This window comes from Natator depressus, chromosome 15 (assembly GCF_965152275.1).
Source record: "Natator depressus isolate rNatDep1 chromosome 15, rNatDep2.hap1, whole genome shotgun sequence".
Classification (NCBI taxonomy): Eukaryota; Metazoa; Chordata; order Testudines; family Cheloniidae; genus Natator; species Natator depressus.
The window spans coordinates 5980127-6002215 of NC_134248.1; the positions used below are offsets into that span (position 1 = coordinate 5980127).

The window sequence follows — 22089 nt, forward strand, 5'->3', positions numbered from 1 at the left end:
GCTGAGCCACCAGTGCCCTGTCCCCAGCCCAGTATCCCGGCCCTGCCCCTCACCCCTGCTGTGCCCCCAGTATCCTGTCTCCGCCCCCACCGCTGCTGTGCACCCCGTGCCCCACCCCCATCACAACTCCCAGCCCTGCTGTGCCCCCAGTATCCCGGCTCCGCCCTTGCCATGTCTCCCAGCCCGGCTAGGCCCCACCCCTGCTGTGCCCTCTGTAGCCCTTATCTGCTACCCTCAGACCTGGTGCATGGTTGTGGTCTCTTGCTTGATATACAACACCAACTCTTGGCCATATCACTATGTCGCTCAGGAGCAGGGAAAATCCCCCCAGGCGAGGTAGTTATACTGGTGCAGAGAGTGCTGTGTCAATGGGAGGGCTTCTCCTGTCAACATGCTACCGCTTCGTGGGGAGGTGGATTAACTGCATAGGTAGCATCGTCACTAAACACGGCACTGCTGTAGGTGTGGACAAGCCCTCAGTTACAGCTGCACAGCACCTTCCCCATCCCAGGGCTGCTGGGGGATGTAGATGCTGGTCGTGCCCACTGCTGTCACTTCTGAGCCACGCAGATGTAGGTGGTTTCAACATCCTTTGTGCTACATGAACATTTGCAAGGATCTGCTCTCTGGGAACATTTTCAGAAAAAAATTGCAAAAACTTTTAAATAATGGAAATATTGGTCCATTGAGCCTGGCAAAACAAAAAATGTTTTTATGAAATCGTTTTCTTTTTCAACCACCTCTACTTTCCATTTGTTCTGATACTAACTGGGAGCTGCCAAAAAAATGGAAAAAAGGAAAAAATGCAGTAACAATTGGCCAACTGGGGTCTCCTGGTAGTCGAGTGATTTGGAATGGTGGCATTTTCCCCAGTAAATAGGGCTTCTGGACTGCAGGTTGCACTGACAATCCCTGCAGGTGATTTAGTAAGTGATTGTCTCTGCTGGAACAGTGCTCAGTGGCTCCAGCCCCACTGTAAAATAATAGTTACAATGTAGACCCTTTGTTTTACAATATCCTGACAGCTTCTTTTTTCATACTGTTCTTTCTCAGGTTGCCAGAAGGTGGCATATCCCACATGGTCTGCAGAGATGCAATGAGAACTGCAGCTGGTAACTTAGGCCTTGTCTTAAAAAGCTTTGCCATTTTAACTACGCAGATGTAGGGACAGCAGCAAACTCTGCCCAGGCATGGACACAGTTAAAAGGCTTGTGTAAACAAACAGTGTGTGGCAAGCTGGGGTATAAATCTCCCCAAACGAGCCTGCTGCACACCAAGTATCCGTGTGGACAATGCTGCAGTGCACTAAAAGTTCCATAGTGTGCTCTGATCTACTCTGCCCCGGCCCCCAACCCCTTTGAAATGGGAGTAGAATAAAGTGCACTGGGGAACTTTTAGTGCATGGCAGGCTAATTTGGGATAGATTTACGCTCCAGTTTGCCATGCATTGTTTGTGTAGGCTAGCCCAAACTGGTATGAGTGCCTTATACTGGTCTAGCTTATTCCAGTTCAGGAAGCAATATAAGTAGGGCTGTCAAGTGATTAAAAAAAAAAAAATCGCGTGATTAATCGTGCTGTTAAACAAAAATAGAATACCATTTATTTTAAATATTTTTGGATGTTTTCTACATTTTCAAATATATTAATTTCAATTATAACATAGAATACAAAGTGTACAGTGCTAACTTTATATTTCTTTTTTATTACAAATATTTGCACTGTAAAAGACAAAAGAAATAGTATTTTTCAATTCACCTCATATAAGTATTGTAGTGCAATCTCTTTATCGTGAAAGTTGAACTTACAAATGTAGAATTATGTACAAAAAATAACTGCATTCAAAAATAAAACAATGTAAAACTTTAGAGCCTACAAGTCCACTCAGTCCTACTTCTTGGTCAGCCAGTTACTCAGACAAACAAGGTTGGTTACAATTTGCAGGAGATATTGCTGCCCACTTCTTGTTTACAATGTCACCTGAAAGTGAGAACAGGCGTTCGCATGGCATTGTTGTAACTGGCTTTGCAAGATATTTACGTGCCAGGTGTGCTAAACATTCATATGTCCCTTCATGTTTCAACCACCATTCCACAGGACGTGCGTCCATGCTGACGATGAGTTCTGCTTGATAACAATCCAAAGCAGTGCAGACCGATGCATGTTTATTTTGATCATCTGAGTCAGATGCCACCAGCAGACGTTTGATTTTCTTTTTTGTTGGTTTTGGTTCTGTAGTTTCTGCATCAGAGTGTTTCTCATTTAAGACTTCTAAAAGCATGCTCCACACCTTGTCCCTCTCAGATTCTGGGATGGCACTTCAGATTCTTAAACCTTGGGTCAAGTGCTGTAGCTATTTTAGAAGGCTCACCTTCTTTGCATTTTGTCAAATCTGCTGTGAAAGTGTTCTTAAAACGAACATATGCTGAATCATCATCCAAGACTGCTATAACATGAAATATATGCAGAATGCAGGTAAAACAGAGCAGGAGACATACAATTCTCCCCCCAAAGAGTACACTCACAAATTTAATTGATGCATTTTTTTTTAAACGACCATCATCAGCATGGAAGCATGTCCTCTGGAATGATGGGCGAAGCATGAAGGGGCATATGAATGTTTAGCATATCCGGGATGTAAATACCTTGCAATGCCGGCTACAACATAAATAAGAAGCAGGCAGCAGTATCTCCCGTCAATGTAAACAAACTTGTTTGTCTTAGCAATTGGCGGAATAAGAAGTAGACTGAGTTATTGTAAGCTCTAAAGTTTTACACTGTTTTGGTTTTGAGTGCAGTTTTGTAACCAAAAAAATCTGCATTTGTAAGTTACACTTTCACGATAAAGAGATTGCACTTCAGTACTTATATGAGGTGAATTGAAAAATACTGTTTCTTTTGTTTATCATTTTACAGTGCAAATATTTGTAATAAAAAATAATAATATAAAGTGAGCACTGAGCACTTTGTATTCTGGGTTGTAAATTGAAATCAGTATTGAAAATGTAGAAAAACATCCAAAATATTTAATAAATTTCAATTGGTATTCAATTGGTATTCTATTGTTATAAATCGATTTTTAAAATTGTGATTAATTATTTTTAGTTAATCATGTAAATAACTGCAATTAATTGACAGCCCTAAATATAAGCTATACTGGTACCTCTAATAACCACATCCAAACTTGAACTTTTACCAGCATAGCTATGTCAGCAAAAACTCATACAACTAACCAATGTAGCCATGCTGGTAAAATGTTTGAAGTGTAGACCAGGCCTTAATCCCAACCTTAATTTTGCCTGGAGCAGGAGGAAGCGATACGTGTAGATAGTGCTGGAATGTCCCACCATAACGATTCGAAGCACCCGCTCTGCTGTTAGCATAACTGGGTTGAAGTCTGATGGCTGGGTCCTCAACTGGGGTGAGTCATGGAGCTCCAGCGAATTCAGTACAATAGCTGAAGACCCATCCCCGAGATTTTAGAATGGCCAATGCACTTCCAGCTAGTCATAATCACATGTGCTGTGGCCCAGCCTGCCCTGATGCATCAGTGGGAGTTTTGCATTCACTCCCCTAGGAAGAGGACAGTTTAGTCTTTCTTTTACAGGCAACTGCTGCTCTTGTTTCTAACTAAGACCCCCACTTATTAAAACATACCTATGTAACAAGACCATCTACAAGGGTTTGATCCCCCAGTCCTCACTCATATACAGCTCCCACTGACTTCAGTTGACTAAGTTTAAGCTCAAGCGTAAATGCACCTACTAGCTGAGTCTAATTTTAAGAGCACCTGTGAGCCACTATTTAACTAAAGGGCGGAATGTGAACTGGTGTTTCAGACCAGCCCCCACGGAATGCGCTGGCTTGGGGAGACACCCCCTACTGTCACCTCCCACCAGGAACTGCATTCAGGCAAGAAACTACTGACACTTTGTTGTGTTTTAGGAAAACCTTCCTCCCCATCTAAGGGGGAAGTTCAGCTCACTCTGCTCCAAGCCCAAGGAATTGGGCTCATTTAGGGGGCAGGGGTGTGTTGCACCCTTACACTAGAGGGTGTAAAGCCCTCATGTGGCAGCTCTGCCCCACAATCTGTCATGCAAGCTCTTCACAATATACTAGGGCTGGCATTTTCCAGACTGCATACCTGGAATTAGGCATCTAAATGACACTGGCTGCCTTTCATTTGTGCTGAGCCCCCTGCATCTCCCACTGGAGTCAGAGGTGGTGTGCTACGCCCTTTTGTCAGTCAAAGCCAGTTTAATTTATGTGCCCAACTTCAGCACCAACATTCTCCAACTTTGGCTCAGTCATCTGAAAGACCCTTGAATTAACCCTGTTAGCCCTAAAAAGAAAAGGAGGACTTGTGGCACCTTAGAGACTAACAAATTTATTTGAGCATAAGCTTTCATGAGCTACAGCTCACTTCATCAGATTCATGCAGTGGAAAATACAATAGGGAGATTTTACGTACACAGAGAACATGAAATAATGAGTGTGTACCATACACACTGTAACGAGAGTGATCAGGTAAGGTGAGCTATTACCAGCAGGAGAGAAAAAACAAACAAACAAAAAACCCCCCCCACCTTTTGTAGTGATAATCAAGGTGGGCCATTTCCAGCAGTTGACAAGAACGTGTAAGGAACAGTGGAGGGGGGGAGGGGAGAACAAACATGGGGAAATAGTTTTACTTTGTGTAATGACACATCCACTCCCAGTCTTTATTCAAGCCTAATTTAATGGTGTCCAGTTTGCAAATTAATTCCAATTCAGCAGTCTCTCGCTGGAGTGTGTTTACGTTCATATAGGCCAGCTGTATCTCTCAGACATTTATTTTAAAGCATTCCCAGAAAAAAATATTTCCAGTCAATGGTCACGTAGTGCAGGAGGACGTTCTGGTGTTGCGGCTTCCTGCATAGGGACCACATTCACGTAGTATCAACTCCCTTCTCTCTCCTGTTGGCCAGCTGGCCGCTTCTGCCTGGATGGGCTGCCCTGCCTTGGCTCATGCTATGCCCTGATTGCCACGGTCTGCCTGCGTCCTCAAATTGTTTCAGGTAGAACTGTGTAGCAAGCTGCCTTGTCATCACTTTAAGTCCAAAGAAGGCAGCTGTGATCTCTGAGGCAAGAAACACCAGGTAAATGATATGCACAGCTGTCTCCAGGGGCAGCCGAATTATGTGCTCATCCGTGAGGAGGAAAAGCAGAAGGGGGAGCTGTATCAGGAAGGATAGGAGCAGGAATCCAGCGAGTTCAGGTACCTGCAGAAGCAAAGGAAGCCGAGAGGAAAGACTGAAAACACCACAGCAAACACTACAAAGAGAAGCATGCAGCCTAGGCTTTGGGACTGAGACATCAAGAGAATGTGTGAAGCGAGACACAGATCACTGTGTAGGACTTGGATCCCAGGATTGGGAATTCTATGCTCTAGAACTTAGCCATTCCCCCCTAAGCATCACCATAAAGGACGCTCCAGCATTTCACTCTCCCTTTGCTTGTCTGCTTAGCCTCCAGTGGGGCCCAGCCACAGCCACAGATCTTGCAGGACTTTTGACCCAAAGCGGAGTACAGCTGGGTGCATAATTTATTTGACTCAGGTTATCCACTAACAGGTCTTGCTGAGCTAAGGAAGTGTGGCTCAGCGGGTAGGATATTAGCCTGCCACTCAGAAGACCTGGGTTTAATTCTCTCCTTTACCACAGACTTCCTGTGTGACCTTGGGCAAGTCACTTAGGGCTTGTGTGGACAAATAGTGCAAGACAGATTTACACTTGGGTTTGCTGAGCACTGAGTGTCCATGTGGACCCTGTTGCTGTGCACTAAAAGTTTCATAGCGTGCTTTGAAATACAAGTAGATCAAAGATTACTCAGGAACTGTTAGTGCATGCCAGCAGGTCCACACAGTCAGTTACTGCTTGGCAGGCTAATGAGAGGTAAGTTACACCCTAGCTTGCCACATGCTGTCCGGACAAGCTATCTGTCTCTGTTCCCAATCTGTAAAGTGGGGATAATAGTGCTTCCTACCCCACAGGGGGTTGTGCAGATGAATACATTAAAGACTGAGAGGCGCTCAGTGAGACATACCCAGGTACAACCCAGACCAGTGAGTAGCTTCGTCACCCCTGCCCTACCTGGGGAGCCCTTTACAATGCCTTGCTGCTGTAGCCTCCAGCCTGGACTGTTCACAAACAGCCTCTAGCGTGCAAGTCACACCCAGCTATGTCTGTGTGTGTGCTGCAGATAGCCAGCCACACTATAGTTCTTACTGCAGAGTGACCCCAACACCCCCCAGCCATGTATGTCCTGTACTGCCCAGCCCTCTCCTGGACACTACAAGTTTATATAACATCCGTTATTTCTTTAATAGGAATAATATGCACACAACTTGCCACCCCAAATGGGGTTTCCCCAGACACTTCAATTTAAACCCACTGGATTAGATAAGACAATAAAACAAGTTTATTAATCACAGAGAGAGATTTTAAGTGAGTACAAGTAATGAGGCATAGAAGTCAGAAATAGTTACAAGAAAAGTAAAGATAAAACATAGCTGGTGCCTAACAAGCTCTGTTAAATTCAAAGCAAAGTTTTCTCATCACATGCTTTTAGCAGTCTTGCTGACCACATTTCTTAGGTCAGGACCCCTTCTCCCAGAATCCAATGAACGCTTCCGTTGTCACTTCAGGTGCTGTGAATGCAATGGGCAGGAAGAGGGGGTGGGATGCTTGGGATGTTTGTCTCTCCTTTTTATAATTTCAGTCCCCCTCTTGAAAACATTTCCAGCTGAGATTTATGTGGAAGGAAACCATGTTGGTTTTTTCCACCTGGTTGAACTTCCTTTGTCTGCCCCGCTTGATGTGCTTATTGCTTAAATGCAAATTAAGCAAAGCACACATTCCTTTGTTTGAGACAGGCCTGTTTGCCAGCCTCTGTTTGGAACATGTGTTAATAACACCATGCAGTGGAATCTTATAAACTTCACATACAATGTTGCCACACATTTTACCAGGACAATAATGATCAGCAAATTATGAGTTTTCAAATGATACCTCACAAGGCATATTTTGTGCAAAGATTATTACAGTGGTATGTAGGGCGTGGAAACAGGTATATTCTGTCACATTCAGACACTATGGTGAGGAGAGCCAGATAGGTGCCTTAGCCTAGGCTCGGCTGAGCTCAGCAGAGGACCCAGGGTATGTAAGAAGGTGACTGTAAACCACTTTTTCACTCGGGGGGCGGAAGCACAAAATTCCTGGCATAATTTAGGGCAGCCTAAGGGCTCCTGTCAGTTGCACCAGCCACAACAGTCCGTCCCGTCCCCCACCCCCACCCCATGACTGCTTCCCCAGCTAGTGATCATGCTATAGCTCCACTCCATCCTGCCCTTGGAAACCTACACCCAAGGGGGAAAGGAGGTGATGTAAAGGCTACTATGCCTGCTTTATAGCAACTGGGATCCCTGTGGACTAGGGTGTCTTCTTAAGACAGAGCGGGCTTCTTTACAATGATACAAAGGAGATGGAATTGGTGCCAGGCTTACTATTCAATTAATTCAAAGTATTGGCCAGTTAATTTCCATGAATTATTCTTGGGCTTCAGGTCTCAATATCATTCATAGCGAGGACCATCTCTTAACATATTTCTTCTCATACACGTGTCCCTGCTACTAGTTGGCACCTAGCCACTCCTTCCCTCCTTTTGCAATCACATAACTTCCCTATGGCAACTCCAGTGATCACTTTCATGGAAAGAGAACATTAGGGTGGGGGCAGGGGCAAATGATTTTGTACTTTGATAAATTAGGAAAGTATTTCATGTACTTTTATCTTCTTTTCATACAGTCACAGAAATGTCAGGCTGGAAGGGACCTTGAGAAGTCATCAAGTCCAGCCCTCCGCACTGAGGTAGGACCAAGTAAACCTTGACCTTCCCTGTCAGATGTTTGTCTAACCTGTTCTTTAAAACCTCCAGTGATGGGGATTCCACACCCTCCCTTGGAAACCTAGTCCAGAACTTAACTATCCTTATAGCTAGAAAGTGTTTCCTAATATCTAATCTAAATCCCCCTAGCTGCAAATTAAACCCATTACTTCTTGTCCTACCTTCAGTGGACATGGCTAATAATTGATAACAGTCTTCAAATATGTTAAGGGAAATTTTAAAGAGGACTATGATCAGGTGCCCCCTCAGGCTTCTTTTCTTTAGATTAAACATGCCCACTTTTTTTTTTTTAACCTTTCCTCATAGGTCAGGTTTTCTAAACTTTTGATCATTTTTGTTGCCCTCCTCTGGACTCCCCAATCTGTCCACATATTTCCTAAAGTGTGGTGCACAGTACTCCAGCTGAGGCCTCACCAGAGCTGAGTAGAGTGGGACAATTATCTCCTGTGTTTTACATATGACATGCCTGTTAATACACTCTAGAATTATATTAGCCTTTTTAGTAGGGCTGTTGATTAATTAGTTAACTCACACAATTAACTCAAAAAATTAATCACAATTAATCACAGTTTTAATCACACTGTTAAACAATAGAATACCAATTGAAATTCATTAAATATTTGTGGATGTTTTTCTACATTTTCAAATATTTGATTTCAATTTACAACAGAGAATACAAAGAGTATAGTGCTCCTTTATATTACAAATATTTGCACTGTAAAAATGATAAACAAAAGAAATAGTATTTTTCAATTCACCTCATACAAGTACTGTAGTGCAATCTCTATCGTGAAAGTGCAACTTACAAATGTAGATTTTTTTTGTTACATAAATGCACTCAAACAAAACAATGTAAAACTTTAGAGCCTACAAGTCTACTCAGTCCTACTTCTTGTTCAGCCAATCACTAAGACAAACAAGTTTGTTTACATTTATGGGCGATAATGCTGCCTGCTTCTTATTTACCCTGTCACCTGAAAATGGGGACAGGTGTTCTCATGGCACTGTTGCAGCAGGCATTGCTAGTTATTTGTGTCAGGTATGCTAAACATTCGTATGCCCCTTGATGCTTTGGCCACCATTCCAGAGTGTGATGTGACGCTGCATATTCTTTATAGCAATATGCTTATAATATGAATATGGCATAACTAAGATCTATTTTATGCAAGATGGGTCTTGTAAGATATCATTGGAAAGGTTATGATTTACTGAATGATTATTCAATTTGTATGCATGAATCACTTCTGTATCTAAAGTTAGGAATATTGACTATGTAACAATTTCAACTCTGAGTGTACTTGGGAAACACCCACCAGACAGCAGTCCATCAGCCTTGATGGGCCATTAGGAAGAGACAATAATACTTTGAAGATACTAATCTCTCTCCTTCCTGAGAAGTGTTCTGGGATGTTGTTTTGACACTGCAAGGTCAGGTGATAACATCACCTGGTATAAAGTACCACCTCAGACACTGCTTGTACTTTTCTACTGGAAACAGGGGCTTCCCACCTTATATAAATTCTATTTAAGGCTGGGAATCAAGGCAATCCAACACTCTTGTCCTTTGCCTTCCAACCCAAGAAGAAAGGATGCTGAAAGTACTGAAGAGACAAAAAAACTAAGCTGAGGGAAAGGCAAGGGCTGAGTCCAGACTAAGATAGGAGTCTACTTCGTAAAGAGAAATAACGAACTCTAAGCTACAGAAACTCTGCAATCTGCCTAAACAACATTTTGTAACCTGTGTCTTTAGTGTATTAAGCTTAGTTTGCGTGTTTTGTTTTATTTGCTCAGTAATCTGCTTTGTTCTGTTTGCTATCCCTTATAAGAACTACAAAAGGTAAATTTTAAGTTAATAAACTTATTTCTTGTTTATAACATAACCCAGTTTGTGTAATTACTATCTGGTGGGGCAGGGGGAAGAAGTTGTACATATCTCTTTCCACCTTAAGGGAGAGGGCAAATTTTTATGAGCTTGCACTGTGCAGATCTTTCTATACAGTGTGAGACAATATTATCTTGTGTGTACCCTCCAGAGGGGAGGTGCACTTGAGTGCTGGACAATTTCCTGGCTGAGTCTTCCAATAGAGAGCTGTTTGCAGCCTCTGTGATTCTACAGCTGGTGCATCCCTACCTGTATGTGTGTGCGTACGTACGCTGCAAGAGGCTGGAGAGCCTAATTCAGCAAAACAGGGACAGGGAGTCCAGGCTATGAAGCAGAAGAAGTTCAGTGAAACCCCAGTACATCAGGTGACATCCTAGAAGTTGGGGGTCCAACCCATCACCCAGAGGACATGCTTCCATTCATTAAAAAAAAAAATGCATTAATTAGATTTGTGACTGAACACCTTGGGGGAGAATTGTATGTCTCCTGCTCTGTTTTACCTGCATTCTGCCATATATTTCATGTTATATCAGTCTCAGATGACAACCCAGCACATGTTGTTCAAATTAAGAACACGTTCACTGCAGATTTGACAAAATGCAAAGAAGGTACCTGTAGCAGAGTGTGGCAGGGCCCCCTTAGCTCCTTCCTCTGCTAAGTCCACAAAATCACTCAGACCCTGGGGTGAGTATCCACTGGTGAAATTAATTCACAGGCTTGTTCCTAGCATCATTTCACCATGTACAGTTGGCCCTTCACCATCTGAAGGAAGGGAAGAAATACCTCCCTGCTTCCCCTCCCTACCTTTACCCTTTCTTTCTACTCCCTCTTTGGCTTCCTTCCGCTGACGTTTTTATACAGCCCCAGGCTAATTAGGCGACAGCTGTCTCTGTCTCCCCAATTAGGGCCAGGTTATCTCCAGTCAGCTCTAATCTTTCCCTCTGAATGGAAGCTGGCATGACAGACGGCTGAATCAGCAACCCTTTGCCCCACACCCTGTCACAGTACCAATGTGAGATTTTTAAAGATAGCTACAGCACTTGAACCAAGTTTAAGAATCTGAAGTGCCTTCCAAAATCTGAGAGGGACGAGGTGTGGAGCATGCTTTCAGAAGTCTTGAGAGCACCAGTCTGATGCCGAAACTACAGAACCCGAACCATCAAAAGAGAAAATCAACCTTTTGTTGGTGGCATCTGACTCAGATGATGAAAATGAATGTGCGTCGCTTTGCACTGCTTTGGATCGTTATCAAGCAGAATCCATCATCAGCATGGATGCACGCCCTCTGGAATGGTGGGCGAAGCATGAAGGGACATAGGAATCTTTACCATATCTGGCACGTAAATATCTTGTGACTCCAGCTACAACAGTGCCATGTGAATGCCTGTTCTCACTTTCAGGTGACATTGTAAACAAGAAGCAGGCAGCATTATCTCCTGCAAATGTAAAGAAACTTGTTTGTCTGAGCAGTTGACTGAATAAGAAGTAGGATTGAGGGGACTTGTAGGTTCTAAAGTTTTACATTGTTTTATTTTTGAGTGCAGCTATTTTTTGTACATAATTCTACATTTGTAAGTTCAATGTTCATGATAAAGAGATTGCACTACAGTACTTGTATTAGGTGAATTGAAAAATATGAATATATTAAATACATATATTAAAATATTTCTTTTTTACAGTGCAAATATTTGTAATACAAATAAATATAAAGTGAGCACTGTACACTTTGTATTCTGTGTTGTAGCTGAAATATATTTGAAAATGTGGAAAACATCCAAAAATATTTAAATAAACCGTATTCTATTATTGTTTATCAGAGCGATTAATCTTTTTAAATCACTTGACAGCCCTATTTTTTCCCAGCTGCATCACAATGCGGACTCATACTCAATTTGTGATCTACTGTAACCCCCAGATCCTTTTCAACAGTACTACCAGCTAGCCAGTTATTCCCCCTTTTGTAGTTATGCATTTAATTTTTCCTTCTTAAGGGAGTATTTTGCACTTGTCTATATTGAATTTCATCTTTTTTATTTCAGACCAATTCTGCAATTTTTCAAGGTTGTTCTGAATTCAAATAATAGAATCATAGAATCTCAGGGTTGGAAGGGACCTCAGGAGGTCATCTAGTCCAACCTCCTGCTCAAAGCAGGACCAATCCCCAACTAAATCATCCCAGCCAGGGCTTTGTCCAGCCTGACCTTAAAAACCTCAAAGGAAGGAGATTCCACCACCTCCCTTGGTAACACATTCTAGTGCTTCACCACCCTCCTAGTGAAAAAGTTTTTCCTCATATCCAACCTAAACCTCCCTCACTGCAACTTGAGACCATTACTCCTTGTTCTGTCATCTGCTACCACTGAGAATAGTCTAGATCCATCCTCTTTGGAACCCCCTTTCAGGTAGTTGAAAGCGGCTATGAAACCCCGCCTCAATCTTCTCTTCTGCAGACTAAACAATCCCAGTTCCCTCAGCCTCTCCTCATAAGTCATGTGTTCCAGTCCCCTAATCATTTTTGTTGCCCTCCGCTGGACGTTTTCCAATTTATCCACATCCTTCCTGTAGTGTGGGGCCCAAAACTGGACACAGTACTCCAGATGAGGCCTCACCAATGTCGAATAGAGGGGAACGATCACGTCCCTCGATCTGCTGGCAATGTCCCTACTTATACATCCCAAAATGCCATTGGCCTTCTTGGCAACAAGGGCACACTGACTCATATCCAGCTTCTTGTCCACTGTAACCCCTAGGTCCTTTTCTGCAGAATCCTGCCCTCCAAAATGTGTGCAACTCATCTCAGCTTGGTGTCATCCACAGATTCTATAAGCATATGCTCCACTCCATTATTCAAGTCATTAATGAAAATATTTGAGCTTCCCCCTGCAAGGGAGGTGTGACCAGCACACTTTCCAGAGCTGAAGTGATGAAGCAGAGTTTGATGGGGAGCTGTAGCTGCCATGTCCTGGCCACTAGACTGCCCTGGCCTTGACTCAGTTCTTACCTTTTCTTGCAGATTTCCAATGTATCCAAGATACAAGCGTAACCCGTCAGCTAATGCGAGAATCAGGAAGACAGCAACAAGGAGGAACTGATAGTAACAGGGCAGCAGGCTGTACTGTAACGGGAGGGCATTAGTGACATATCATCCCCCATTTCATCCCACTGGACCCACACCCACCACCAGCCCCAACACAAACCTCTCCCATCCCTTCGCTCCATATAGTCACTCTCCATCCATTTCACCTGCCTCCCTTACCTGCCACTGCCATCCCCCTTGTCAGGGTCTGGGACATGGGCAGTCATGACAAGTGGTTAAATCCAGAATCAGAGGCCAGGTGCCAGAGCCCAGGGTCAGAGCCAAAAATCAGAAATATCAGCCAAGACTCAGAAGTGGGTTAGCTGGAAGGAGGCAAGGCAGGACAGGGGCTGTCACAGCCATGGACAATTGCTTCAAGCACCGATGATGATGACAACTGCTGCTTCTGGGCTTAAGAGCTGGTCTGCTGACTTTCCAGCCAATCAGGCAGTGTACTACAGGCCAGCTGTGCTTGTTAGGTTGCCAAGAGCCTAGCTTTGCTGATAGCCCAGATTTATGGATTCACAGAGTCCAAGGCCAGAAGGGACCATTGTGATCATCTGCCTGACCTCCAAAATAATTCCTAGAGCTGATCATTTAGAAAAACATCCAATCCTAATTTTAAAATGGTCAGTGATGGAGAATCCACCATGGCCGTTGGTAAATTGTTCCAATGGTTAATTACTGTCACAGTTAAAAATTTGCACCTTATTTCCAGTCTAAATTTGTATAGCTTCAACTTCCAGCCATTGGATTATATTATACCTTTCTCTGCTAGACTGTTTCTGTCTCTCCAGTGCTGACCATTGGCTCATTTCCCAGACTCTGCCCCACCCTGGACCCAGCTCTAACCAACAGGAGGAACTCTCACTTCCACCACTAGGCCTGACTGCCCATGGCCCAGTACACTCCAGAGGGATGCTTCTTGCCCATGGGATGGATCAGGCAGCAAAATCCTCTCTTGGACTTCCCCTGGCCTGGACATTTAAACCAAATGAAAACATAAGAGGAGCCCAAGAAGTTTTGCCATTTGACAGGAGTTTCCATTTCTCAGGGTTTGAAATGGACCCATTTTGTGGTTACTTGTGTTTTGGGAAATGAAGGATTTTGATGGCTGGTTTGGAAATGGGTTCAAGAAAAGTTTTGATAAAAATCTCATGCAAAAATTAATGAAAAACAAAAACTTTCTAAAAGGTCAGTTTGAGAAAGAGTTTTTGAAAAAAGGCCATTTGTCGACAAAAACCCTTTCTGCTTGATAAACCCTGACCGGGACAGAGGCTTGGCTGACAGACTGCCAAGAAAGGACAATTGTGCAGTGGCTTGGGCACTGAAGGAATGTATTAGGTGGGACTTCACGCATCTTCTCAGTTCTAACATCCCTGGTTATATGGTACCTTTAATGCCAGCATTATCCCCTCGGACAGGCACCAGAATGGGAAGTAGAAGACATTGAAGAATAGCATCATCTGGAGGGGCAGGCTGGACAGCACCTCATGCCCTGTGCAGGAATGAAAAGGCACAAGGTAGCAGGTCTTTCCCTTTGCCACACTGCAAATCCCAGTCTCACTGGGGAGAACCTGCCCACAAAATAGGCATTTTACTGAAGAACAAACCTGAGAATGCAGCCTGCCCTGCATAGCACATAGACACTGTCTATGAACACAGGAGCTTGGCCCCTCCCCAGGGGGTCAGGCCTGGCCCCTGAAGCCCAGTCTCCTGTTGCTGGCAGTAACTAGCACCAGCTGCTAATGCAGAAAGTGCAGGAACTACCCTGTGGGTGATCCTGATGGGGTTTCACTGTGACCCTTTTCAAGGTTGGCTTGTGGGTTTAGATCCCTTCCAATTTTTTTTAATCCTCTCTAATGTAAATGTGGGTTTTCCCATTATCCACATAATGGTTGATGCTTTTATGATTCCCACCAACATCCTGGCATCAGCAATATCAAATGGCAGGGGGCTCTGCAGGTTAATCATATGATGGTATAAAACAAATTCCCTTTTTACCAGTTTTGTACTTGCTGCCTCAGTTTCACTAAATGCCCCTTGTTCTTGTATTAGGAGAAAGACCAGTAGGGTTAATAGATTCCAAGGCCAGAAGAGACCACTGTGATCATCTAGTCTGACTTGTATAACACAGGACAGAGATTTATCCCAAATAAGTTCCTGATCAACCTGTCCACTTCTGTCCTTATTCATGGCCTCTTCATCTTAAACAATCCCAACCTTTGCAATCTCTCCACCACATACCTGGTGGGACAAGGATAATACAAAGAGATTCCCTGCCTGTACACCCATCCCGCTTCCCCTCCTTACTTGGAGCCCATCTCCTTCACTGCGCACCTTATTGTGTGAGGCCCCTCAGAGTGAGCACACAACACATGGGGCAGGCCAGGAAGGCTGGTGTTTGTGCTGCTCAGAGCTCGGCCTCTCTCAGTGCACATTGTAGGAGACAAAAGCCTCTATTCATAGAATAAAGCAAAGTCCATTTTGACTTTGCAGCAGTAAAAGCAACAGCAAACACCCAAACACATTCCTGAAGCAGAGCCCCTGTAAGCGGTGTTGTAATCCACACTGGATCTGGGGCGGGCAGAGCAGAGAGTGCGCAGACCCTGACCTGGGCCCCAGGATTACTGTACTACCGAGTACTGTACCTGGATGGTAGATCTGGGCAGCTCTGCAATCCCTAGTTTTATTGTTGATGAACAGCGATCCACTGAAAGTTGTCAAGCCCCTTCGGACATTGTGAGGCAGAGCCATCAGCACCAGCTAAACCCGTTCTCCCTCCTGACCTGGATAAGATGGTATTAAAGAGAAGCTCTTTGGCTTTAATTAAATTATAGGACTGGCCTTCCAAGCTGCCACTCAGCCACTGTGCTGTGGTGGGAGATAGCACAGAAGGGAAAAGAAAGCCCTGGGCAGGTGTTGCCTGATCTATTGATTGTATAGCGATTATATTACTGATTTAGTTTCCCCCGTTAGCACTTGGAAGTTTGGTAGGTTCTGCTAGATCAGGCCCCATATTATCAGAATAACTGTTCAGTGGGAGCTCTGATGTGCATGGCTATAACACACACACACACTTGGGAAATCACACTAGGTTTATAATTTTATTAATACAGTTCACAAAGTCATGAATACTCTAACCCAGCAAGGCAGCTAGAGATAATACATAGACCTACACCAGCCCTTGCTGAACAGCCTGATGTGTCAGTTATCTTCCCCTTCACCATCACCAGCAGCTGTCATCTAAGCCTCTCCCCAGGATGCAGGCTGTTATAATGTGTTATATTGATGCCACTCTGCCTAATGCATATTCAGGAGGGGGTTCAGCCCTTTTTCCTTATTTGTAGTTCCTCCCCCTACTAATGTTGGGGTGCCCTTCTTCCATAGCTTATTAGTATATATGTCAATCAGTTACTATGGTATTCTTGTGGTCAGACATCTGCTGATGTTCCTAACTTTAAAAAAAACAAGCTGGTATAAAGTAGCATCTTGTGATTACCTGTCAGCAGTTTAGTCCCTACAGCATTCTGCCTTGTGCTGTCTTATGATCTAGGGTCACTCCTGGTTAGCTACTCCTGTTAAGGCTTTGTGCCTTGATAAGTTTAGCTAAGCTACTGTCTTACAGTTGTTGAGGCTTATAAGCTCATTGCATTACTGCCTTAATTTACACCTGTGCCTCACCTAGCAACTACCTACAGATATCATCTAGGCTACCCAGGTGAGTTCCCTGGCGAGTGCTGTGGCCACTGGCTCTGGGACTCTGTAGCCCTAGTGGGAGGAATGTTGGTTGGAGCAACGTGGCTGGTTAGAATAGCTCAGCAGCCTGTTGAGCTGAGTAGTATAAGGGCCCTACCATCAATCAAACCCTGACCCCGCCCCTTGACCCCTCAGCCCCGCCCCCTTGACCCCTCAGCCCCGCCCCTTGACCTCTTAGCCCCACCCACCGGAAGTCCCGCCCCATGGGTTATTACTTCCGGGGTCAAGGCTGCCACATGACCGGAAGCAAGGTGTGTCATGTGACACCCACCCCACCCCTTGACCCCTTTAACCCCACCCCTTGACCTCTGCCCCCCCCCCACCGGAAGTCCTGCCCCATGGGGTATTACTTCCAGGGTCAAGGCTGCCACGTGACCGGAAGCAAGGTATGTCATGTGTACCCTCTAACAACTCCTCCCACTGCCCTCTACCAATCAGGATGGGTTTCGCCCCGTAGGACTTCCCCCCCAAGAGGAGCTTTGACCAATCAGGGCGAGTTCCGGAGCGGGGTGTCCTCTCCGGAAGTGGGTCTTGTGACCCCTCTAACAACTCCTCCCCCCCCTCACCAATCAGGATGGGTTTTGCCCCGTAGGACCTCCCAGAGAGGAGCTTTGACCAATCAGGGCGAGTTCCGGGGTGGGGGTGTCCTCTCTGGAAGTGGGTCTTGTGACCCCTCTAACAACTCCTCCTCCCACCCCGCTACCAATCAGGAGGGGTTTTGTTCCGATAGGACCAAGAGGAGATTTGACCAATTAGGATGAGTTCCGGGGGCGGGGTGACCCGTCCGGAAATGATTTGTGTGACCCCTCTAACAACTCCTCCCACCAACCTCTACCAATCAGGCCGGCCCGAGAGCAGATTTGACCAAAATAGGGCAGGTTCTGGGATGGGGTGAACCACCCAGAAGAGGGGCGTATGACCCCTCTGCCAATCAGAGCGCAGCACCATCACCCCATAAGGCCCAGCGTCGGGCAGAAGAGGCTGTCTTTTACCAAGAGCGCGTGTTTTAGAAATCGTGGAAACATGGACTCCTTCACCACCCCCGTGAGAACTTCGGACTTTGTTTTAGCCCCGAGGGCCTTCAACAAACCGCGGAGAAAGCGCTACATCAGCGACAGTTCCGAGGAGGAGGAGGGGGCAATTGAGGGGAGCCCTTTGGCCCAGCCATTGATGGATACCCCGGACCCTGAAACCCAGCCGCTTGTGGGGCCCCACGATGAGCGTGATGGCCTCTTGTTGGCCACCCCCCGGGAGGAGGAAGGTGATCGCAGCTCGGGGAAGTCACTAGTGGACAAGATGAACGCTCAGGTAAATGAATGCTTAAGAAGTGACGGTCGGGATGGGGTTGTAACGGGGCTAGGAACCAGGGACTGTGTAAATCAAAAACCGAGCAGTGGGGTGCTTACGCTGTTTCTTTTTTGAAAAAAATTTCTCAACAGCTCAATGATGCCTTTCTAGAGGACCCGGAGACTCTGGACAGCGTTGCACCAAGCAACGAAGATGAACCGGGCCCACCTTGTTTTTGCTCAACGCCAATACAAAATGTTGAAGAGGACTCCGAGGATGACGGCTATGAGGAGTTTAGGAGGAGGCTTGGCATGGAACTGACTGAGCCAGTGCCACGTCGTGAGCGTAACAAAGTCATGCGGACTATTGTACGCGTTGCTGTTTATTCTGTTCTTAATCACTGTCTTAGGGAAAAGCTTTTTGAAGATTGTGAGGGCTGTGTCATAGATGCACCAGGCCAGCGGCACCATGACTGTGTGACTTGGACTTCAGTGGATATAAACTGCAAGCTCCGGGGCCTGTGTGCTGAGCTGTGTTTGGAAAGCTTATTAAACACTGTGATTGCCATAGGTTATGCTATGCAATGTCTATGCCTAACCCAAGAACATTTAGCACAAGGGGTGACCTTGATAAATGCTGTGCAATTCAGTGGAGACCCTGACCATGTTTTAAAGAAAATGACCAAACCGGAAGATGCCTGCTTAGAGCGTTATATTGACCGTCTGGTCCGCACAAAAAGTTACAGAACCCTGCTTAAGAAAAAGGCTATTTGTAAGAAATCTAAAAGGATTAAGTTAGAAAATGGTGAGGTGCCAAACATGCGATATACAACTTGGTAGCTGTAAATTTTAAAAAAAAATCTATTGAAAAGGGCTTTGTGACTATTTGTATTTCTGTTAAAAGGTCTCTGGCCCTTAAGGGAGCTTAAAGTCTTTTTTTCTTTCTTTCTTTTTTTAGTGGAGCATCTTGGTTTGTTTTGAAGGAGCTGTATGTCTTTTAAATAAAAAAAAATTGTTTGTGAGAACCTAGCTCTTGTGTCTTTTGTGTAAGAGAGACCCATTTACAGCAAAAAAAAAAAAAAGCTGAAATGTATGTTGTGGGAGGGGGAAAAATACCCTAAAAATGTGTTTACAATAAAACAAACGGGGATGGTTCAGACATGTGGTTGAGTACAATAGAGTTGACTTATTCTGTTGAACTGAACGGGTTTAACCACCCCCCCCCCTCACTGAATAGCCAGGGTGACTGTGATTACTCACCCTTGTTGCCATAGGGTTAATTTTGATGGGGGTGCACCCATAGTAAGGGAGGTGGGTGGGTGAGGATGGTGAGTTCTGATTAATATGAAATGAAATAAAACCTCAGGAGTTTGCAGATGCTATTGGGCAGTTTAAATATAACCCCTGGAGTTGGTGGAACGCTATAGGCCAGTCTAAATATGGCCCAGGAGTTGGTTGAAGGCCACGGGGCACTTTTTCTAGAAATCACCCCCCGTCCCACCAAACTTTAAGCATGAAAGAACATGTTTTTAAAAACAAAAACAAGCCCCAAGACATTCATTGATATCTGCAAAGGGCCCCTCACTTGAAATGGTTACTGTAAGAAGGCCCTACAGGGTGGGGGGAACAAAAAGTATTTGAACTTAAAAAAGAAAAGCAGCCCAATTGTGCAGAAAAACTTATTCCCCACCCCCGATCACAAAAGGGAATGCTAGGGAGGGGTGATCCAATCAACCTGCTAACTATTTTGAAACAAAAGAGTTAGGATGGTGTAAAAAAAAAACAAACAAAACCTCAGGTAGCTTGGAGACTGTCTCTTTCAACAGAAACTCTCTTGAATTGCTGCTGGGCTGCAAGTGGAGGTATGTTCCCTGGTTTTTTTTTTAACTCTGAAAATATATATATATTATATAATGCCATTTTTTGGCCATGCTATCTTAGTAAATAATGGTGCATATCTGTATTGCAGTGTGATCTGTTTAGCATGGAGCCAGTAACTTTAAGTTGCAGTTCATCACCAGGCCAAGGTAAAAACCATTTTTAACTGTAGTTGTGCTTAATAACTTCAGGTATTACATAGGTTGAATAGGGATTTGGGAGCTAATACTAACTAACATTTTGGCTTGTTTTTCTTACCCCAAAGACCCCAAGCACACATGGCTGGGGCAGGGCGGGGGCCAGAACAACCAGGGATCTTTTTAAAAGCATGTGGGTTTATTGAAAAGTATTTTGTTGCAAACAGTGTTTTAAACTCTGTGTGTGTGTGTGTGTGTGTGTGTGTGTGTAAAACATAGGCGGTTTTAAAAAGTATATGTCTACAAACTGATGGTGATGGTGTGTTTCCAATTAGCAGGGTTTTTACTTTGCAAAATGAGATGTATTTAAAAAATATATATATATTTGTGGGGGTTGTTTTCAAAGTGGTAGAAATAAACTCAAAACCTGTGATTGTTGTACAGCCTGAAATGGATTATTTTGTTTTAAAGCTATGACTTTTTTAAATAGAAAAAACACTCTAATGGATATTATTTTATTTTATTTTAAAGTTTACTAGACAGTTTCATGTGTTTTATTAGAACGTTGTTTGCTTTACAGCACGGTCAAAACTTGAGCGGGTAAAAATGCTCAAAAGAAAAAGGAAAGAGACAATTGAAAAGAAAAATTCACAAGTATCAGTGACAGATGGATGGATGAAGCCGGGTAAATATATTTTGCTTATTAGTCTGGTTAATTTATGAGGTTTTGTATTTTAAGTACATACATAGGTGTGGGTGAGAAAGCTGGCAAAGTTACATTTTTGTAAAATGCTTTTTTTCCCCCCTCCTGCCCCAAGCAGGCATATGCAGCCCTTCTGACAAGGCTGTAGTGGGAGCTACAAGGACCCCTCCCCGAGAACCACCAAAGAACCAGGAATCTGCTTTGAGACCTTTATCAACGCAAAACAGCACAAGAGTGCAGATGAAGCATCAGCCCAGTCCAAACCTCATTTACGTCAAACCCAAGGACAAAACAAAACACTCTGGTAAAAAACATCCATGCAAAGACAACTCCAGTTCCTCAGCGGCCACCGCCACGCCAAGCCCTGAGAAAACTGTGAGCGAAAACGCCCACATTCACAAACCCGGAACAGGCGCTCTAGGGATTGTGAATAAAAAACCAAGGATTGAAAACACCTGCGATGCCAAGGTATTGCAACCATGCAAACACAACTCCAGTTCCTCAGTGGCCACCGCCGCACCAAGCCCTGAGAAAACTGTGAGCGAAAACGTCCACATTCACAAACCCGGAGTAGGCACTCTAGGGGCTCTGAATGTGTGCAGAAACACACACATTCACAAACCCAGAGCAGGCACTCTAGGGGTTGTGAATAAAAAACTAAGGACTGACAAAGATCCCCCATATTCTAGTATTTGGGAAGAGTTTGATGCTTCATTCAGAAAACTGATGGACGCTGTATCTTCGGGGAGTCTAAAACTACGGCATTCTAAAAAGATTTGGAAAAAATACGACGCTTTGTTCAGAAAACTGATGGACACTGAATCCTCAGGGGGCCTAAAAGAAAGGGGGGCTGGAAAGGGTGGCTCTGATCAGGCATGACTAGGTGTGGAAAGGGGTACCCTCAAGGGTGCACATCAGCTCGTGTGTAAACAAAAGGGCGGACGGCGCTTGGGGGATAAACAGATGGCTGCCAAAAAATTCCAGGCCAGGGTCGCTGTAAAAATTTTAAAAAGGGCTAAAGAGGTAATGAGGGGAAAAAAAACAAAAAGAGATGCCCCCTACCAGAGGCTCTCAAACTGGCATGTCTGAAAATGGGGAGGCGAAATCAGACTCTGGTTTAGAAAATTCCCCAGAGTGCTCTCTAGACGGAGGCCCATCGACTTCCAATGCCCCTCACGGAAGCGTCTCAGAGTCTGACTCTCAATTAGTATCGGATGTAGAAGATGCCACTGATGGTTCCGTAGAGGAACCCCCAAGTAACCCTGAAAATGCAGAGGTGTATATGGAGAGAGTGAGAAGTTGGCAACGTGAATTACCTAGATTTGGGGGGTCGGTGTATTGTGAGGAGTTTCGTTTTGTCCATCTTGAGCAAATAAATTCAGCTCAACAGGCTGTTGAAGCCATACACAGAGGGATACAGCTAGTTC

General features: G+C 44.5%; 2 protein-coding genes across 3 annotated transcripts; one reads left to right on the forward strand and one right to left on the reverse strand.

Moving 5' to 3' along the window:
• Window positions 1–4628: 4628 nt before the first annotated feature.
• On the reverse strand, window positions 4629–15656 carry LOC141999531 (transmembrane protein 17B-like). Its single transcript, XM_074973067.1, has 4 exons — window positions 15551–15656; window positions 14294–14397; window positions 12825–12938; window positions 4629–5258 (listed from the first exon to the last, which is right to left on the reverse strand). Exons 1-4 carry the CDS (start codon window positions 15654–15656, stop codon window positions 4926–4928), a joined length of 657 nt encoding a protein of 218 aa, XP_074829168.1. The 3' UTR covers window positions 4629–4925.
• A 4100-nt stretch (window positions 15657–19756) lies between these two features.
• Window positions 19757–21761, forward strand: LOC141999453 (uncharacterized). Of its 2 annotated transcripts, none has more exons than XM_074972862.1 (4): window positions 19757–19806; window positions 19914–19971; window positions 20540–20644; window positions 20778–21761. In XM_074972862.1, exons 2-4 carry the CDS (start codon window positions 19929–19931, stop codon window positions 21539–21541), a joined length of 912 nt encoding a protein of 303 aa, XP_074828963.1. In that variant the 5' UTR covers window positions 19757–19806; window positions 19914–19928; the 3' UTR covers window positions 21542–21761. The 2 variants fall into 2 exon arrangements, with proteins under 2 accessions (XP_074828963.1, XP_074828964.1); XM_074972863.1 differs by having other exon boundaries at window positions 20781–21761.
• The last annotated feature ends 328 nt before the right edge of the window (window positions 21762–22089 follow it).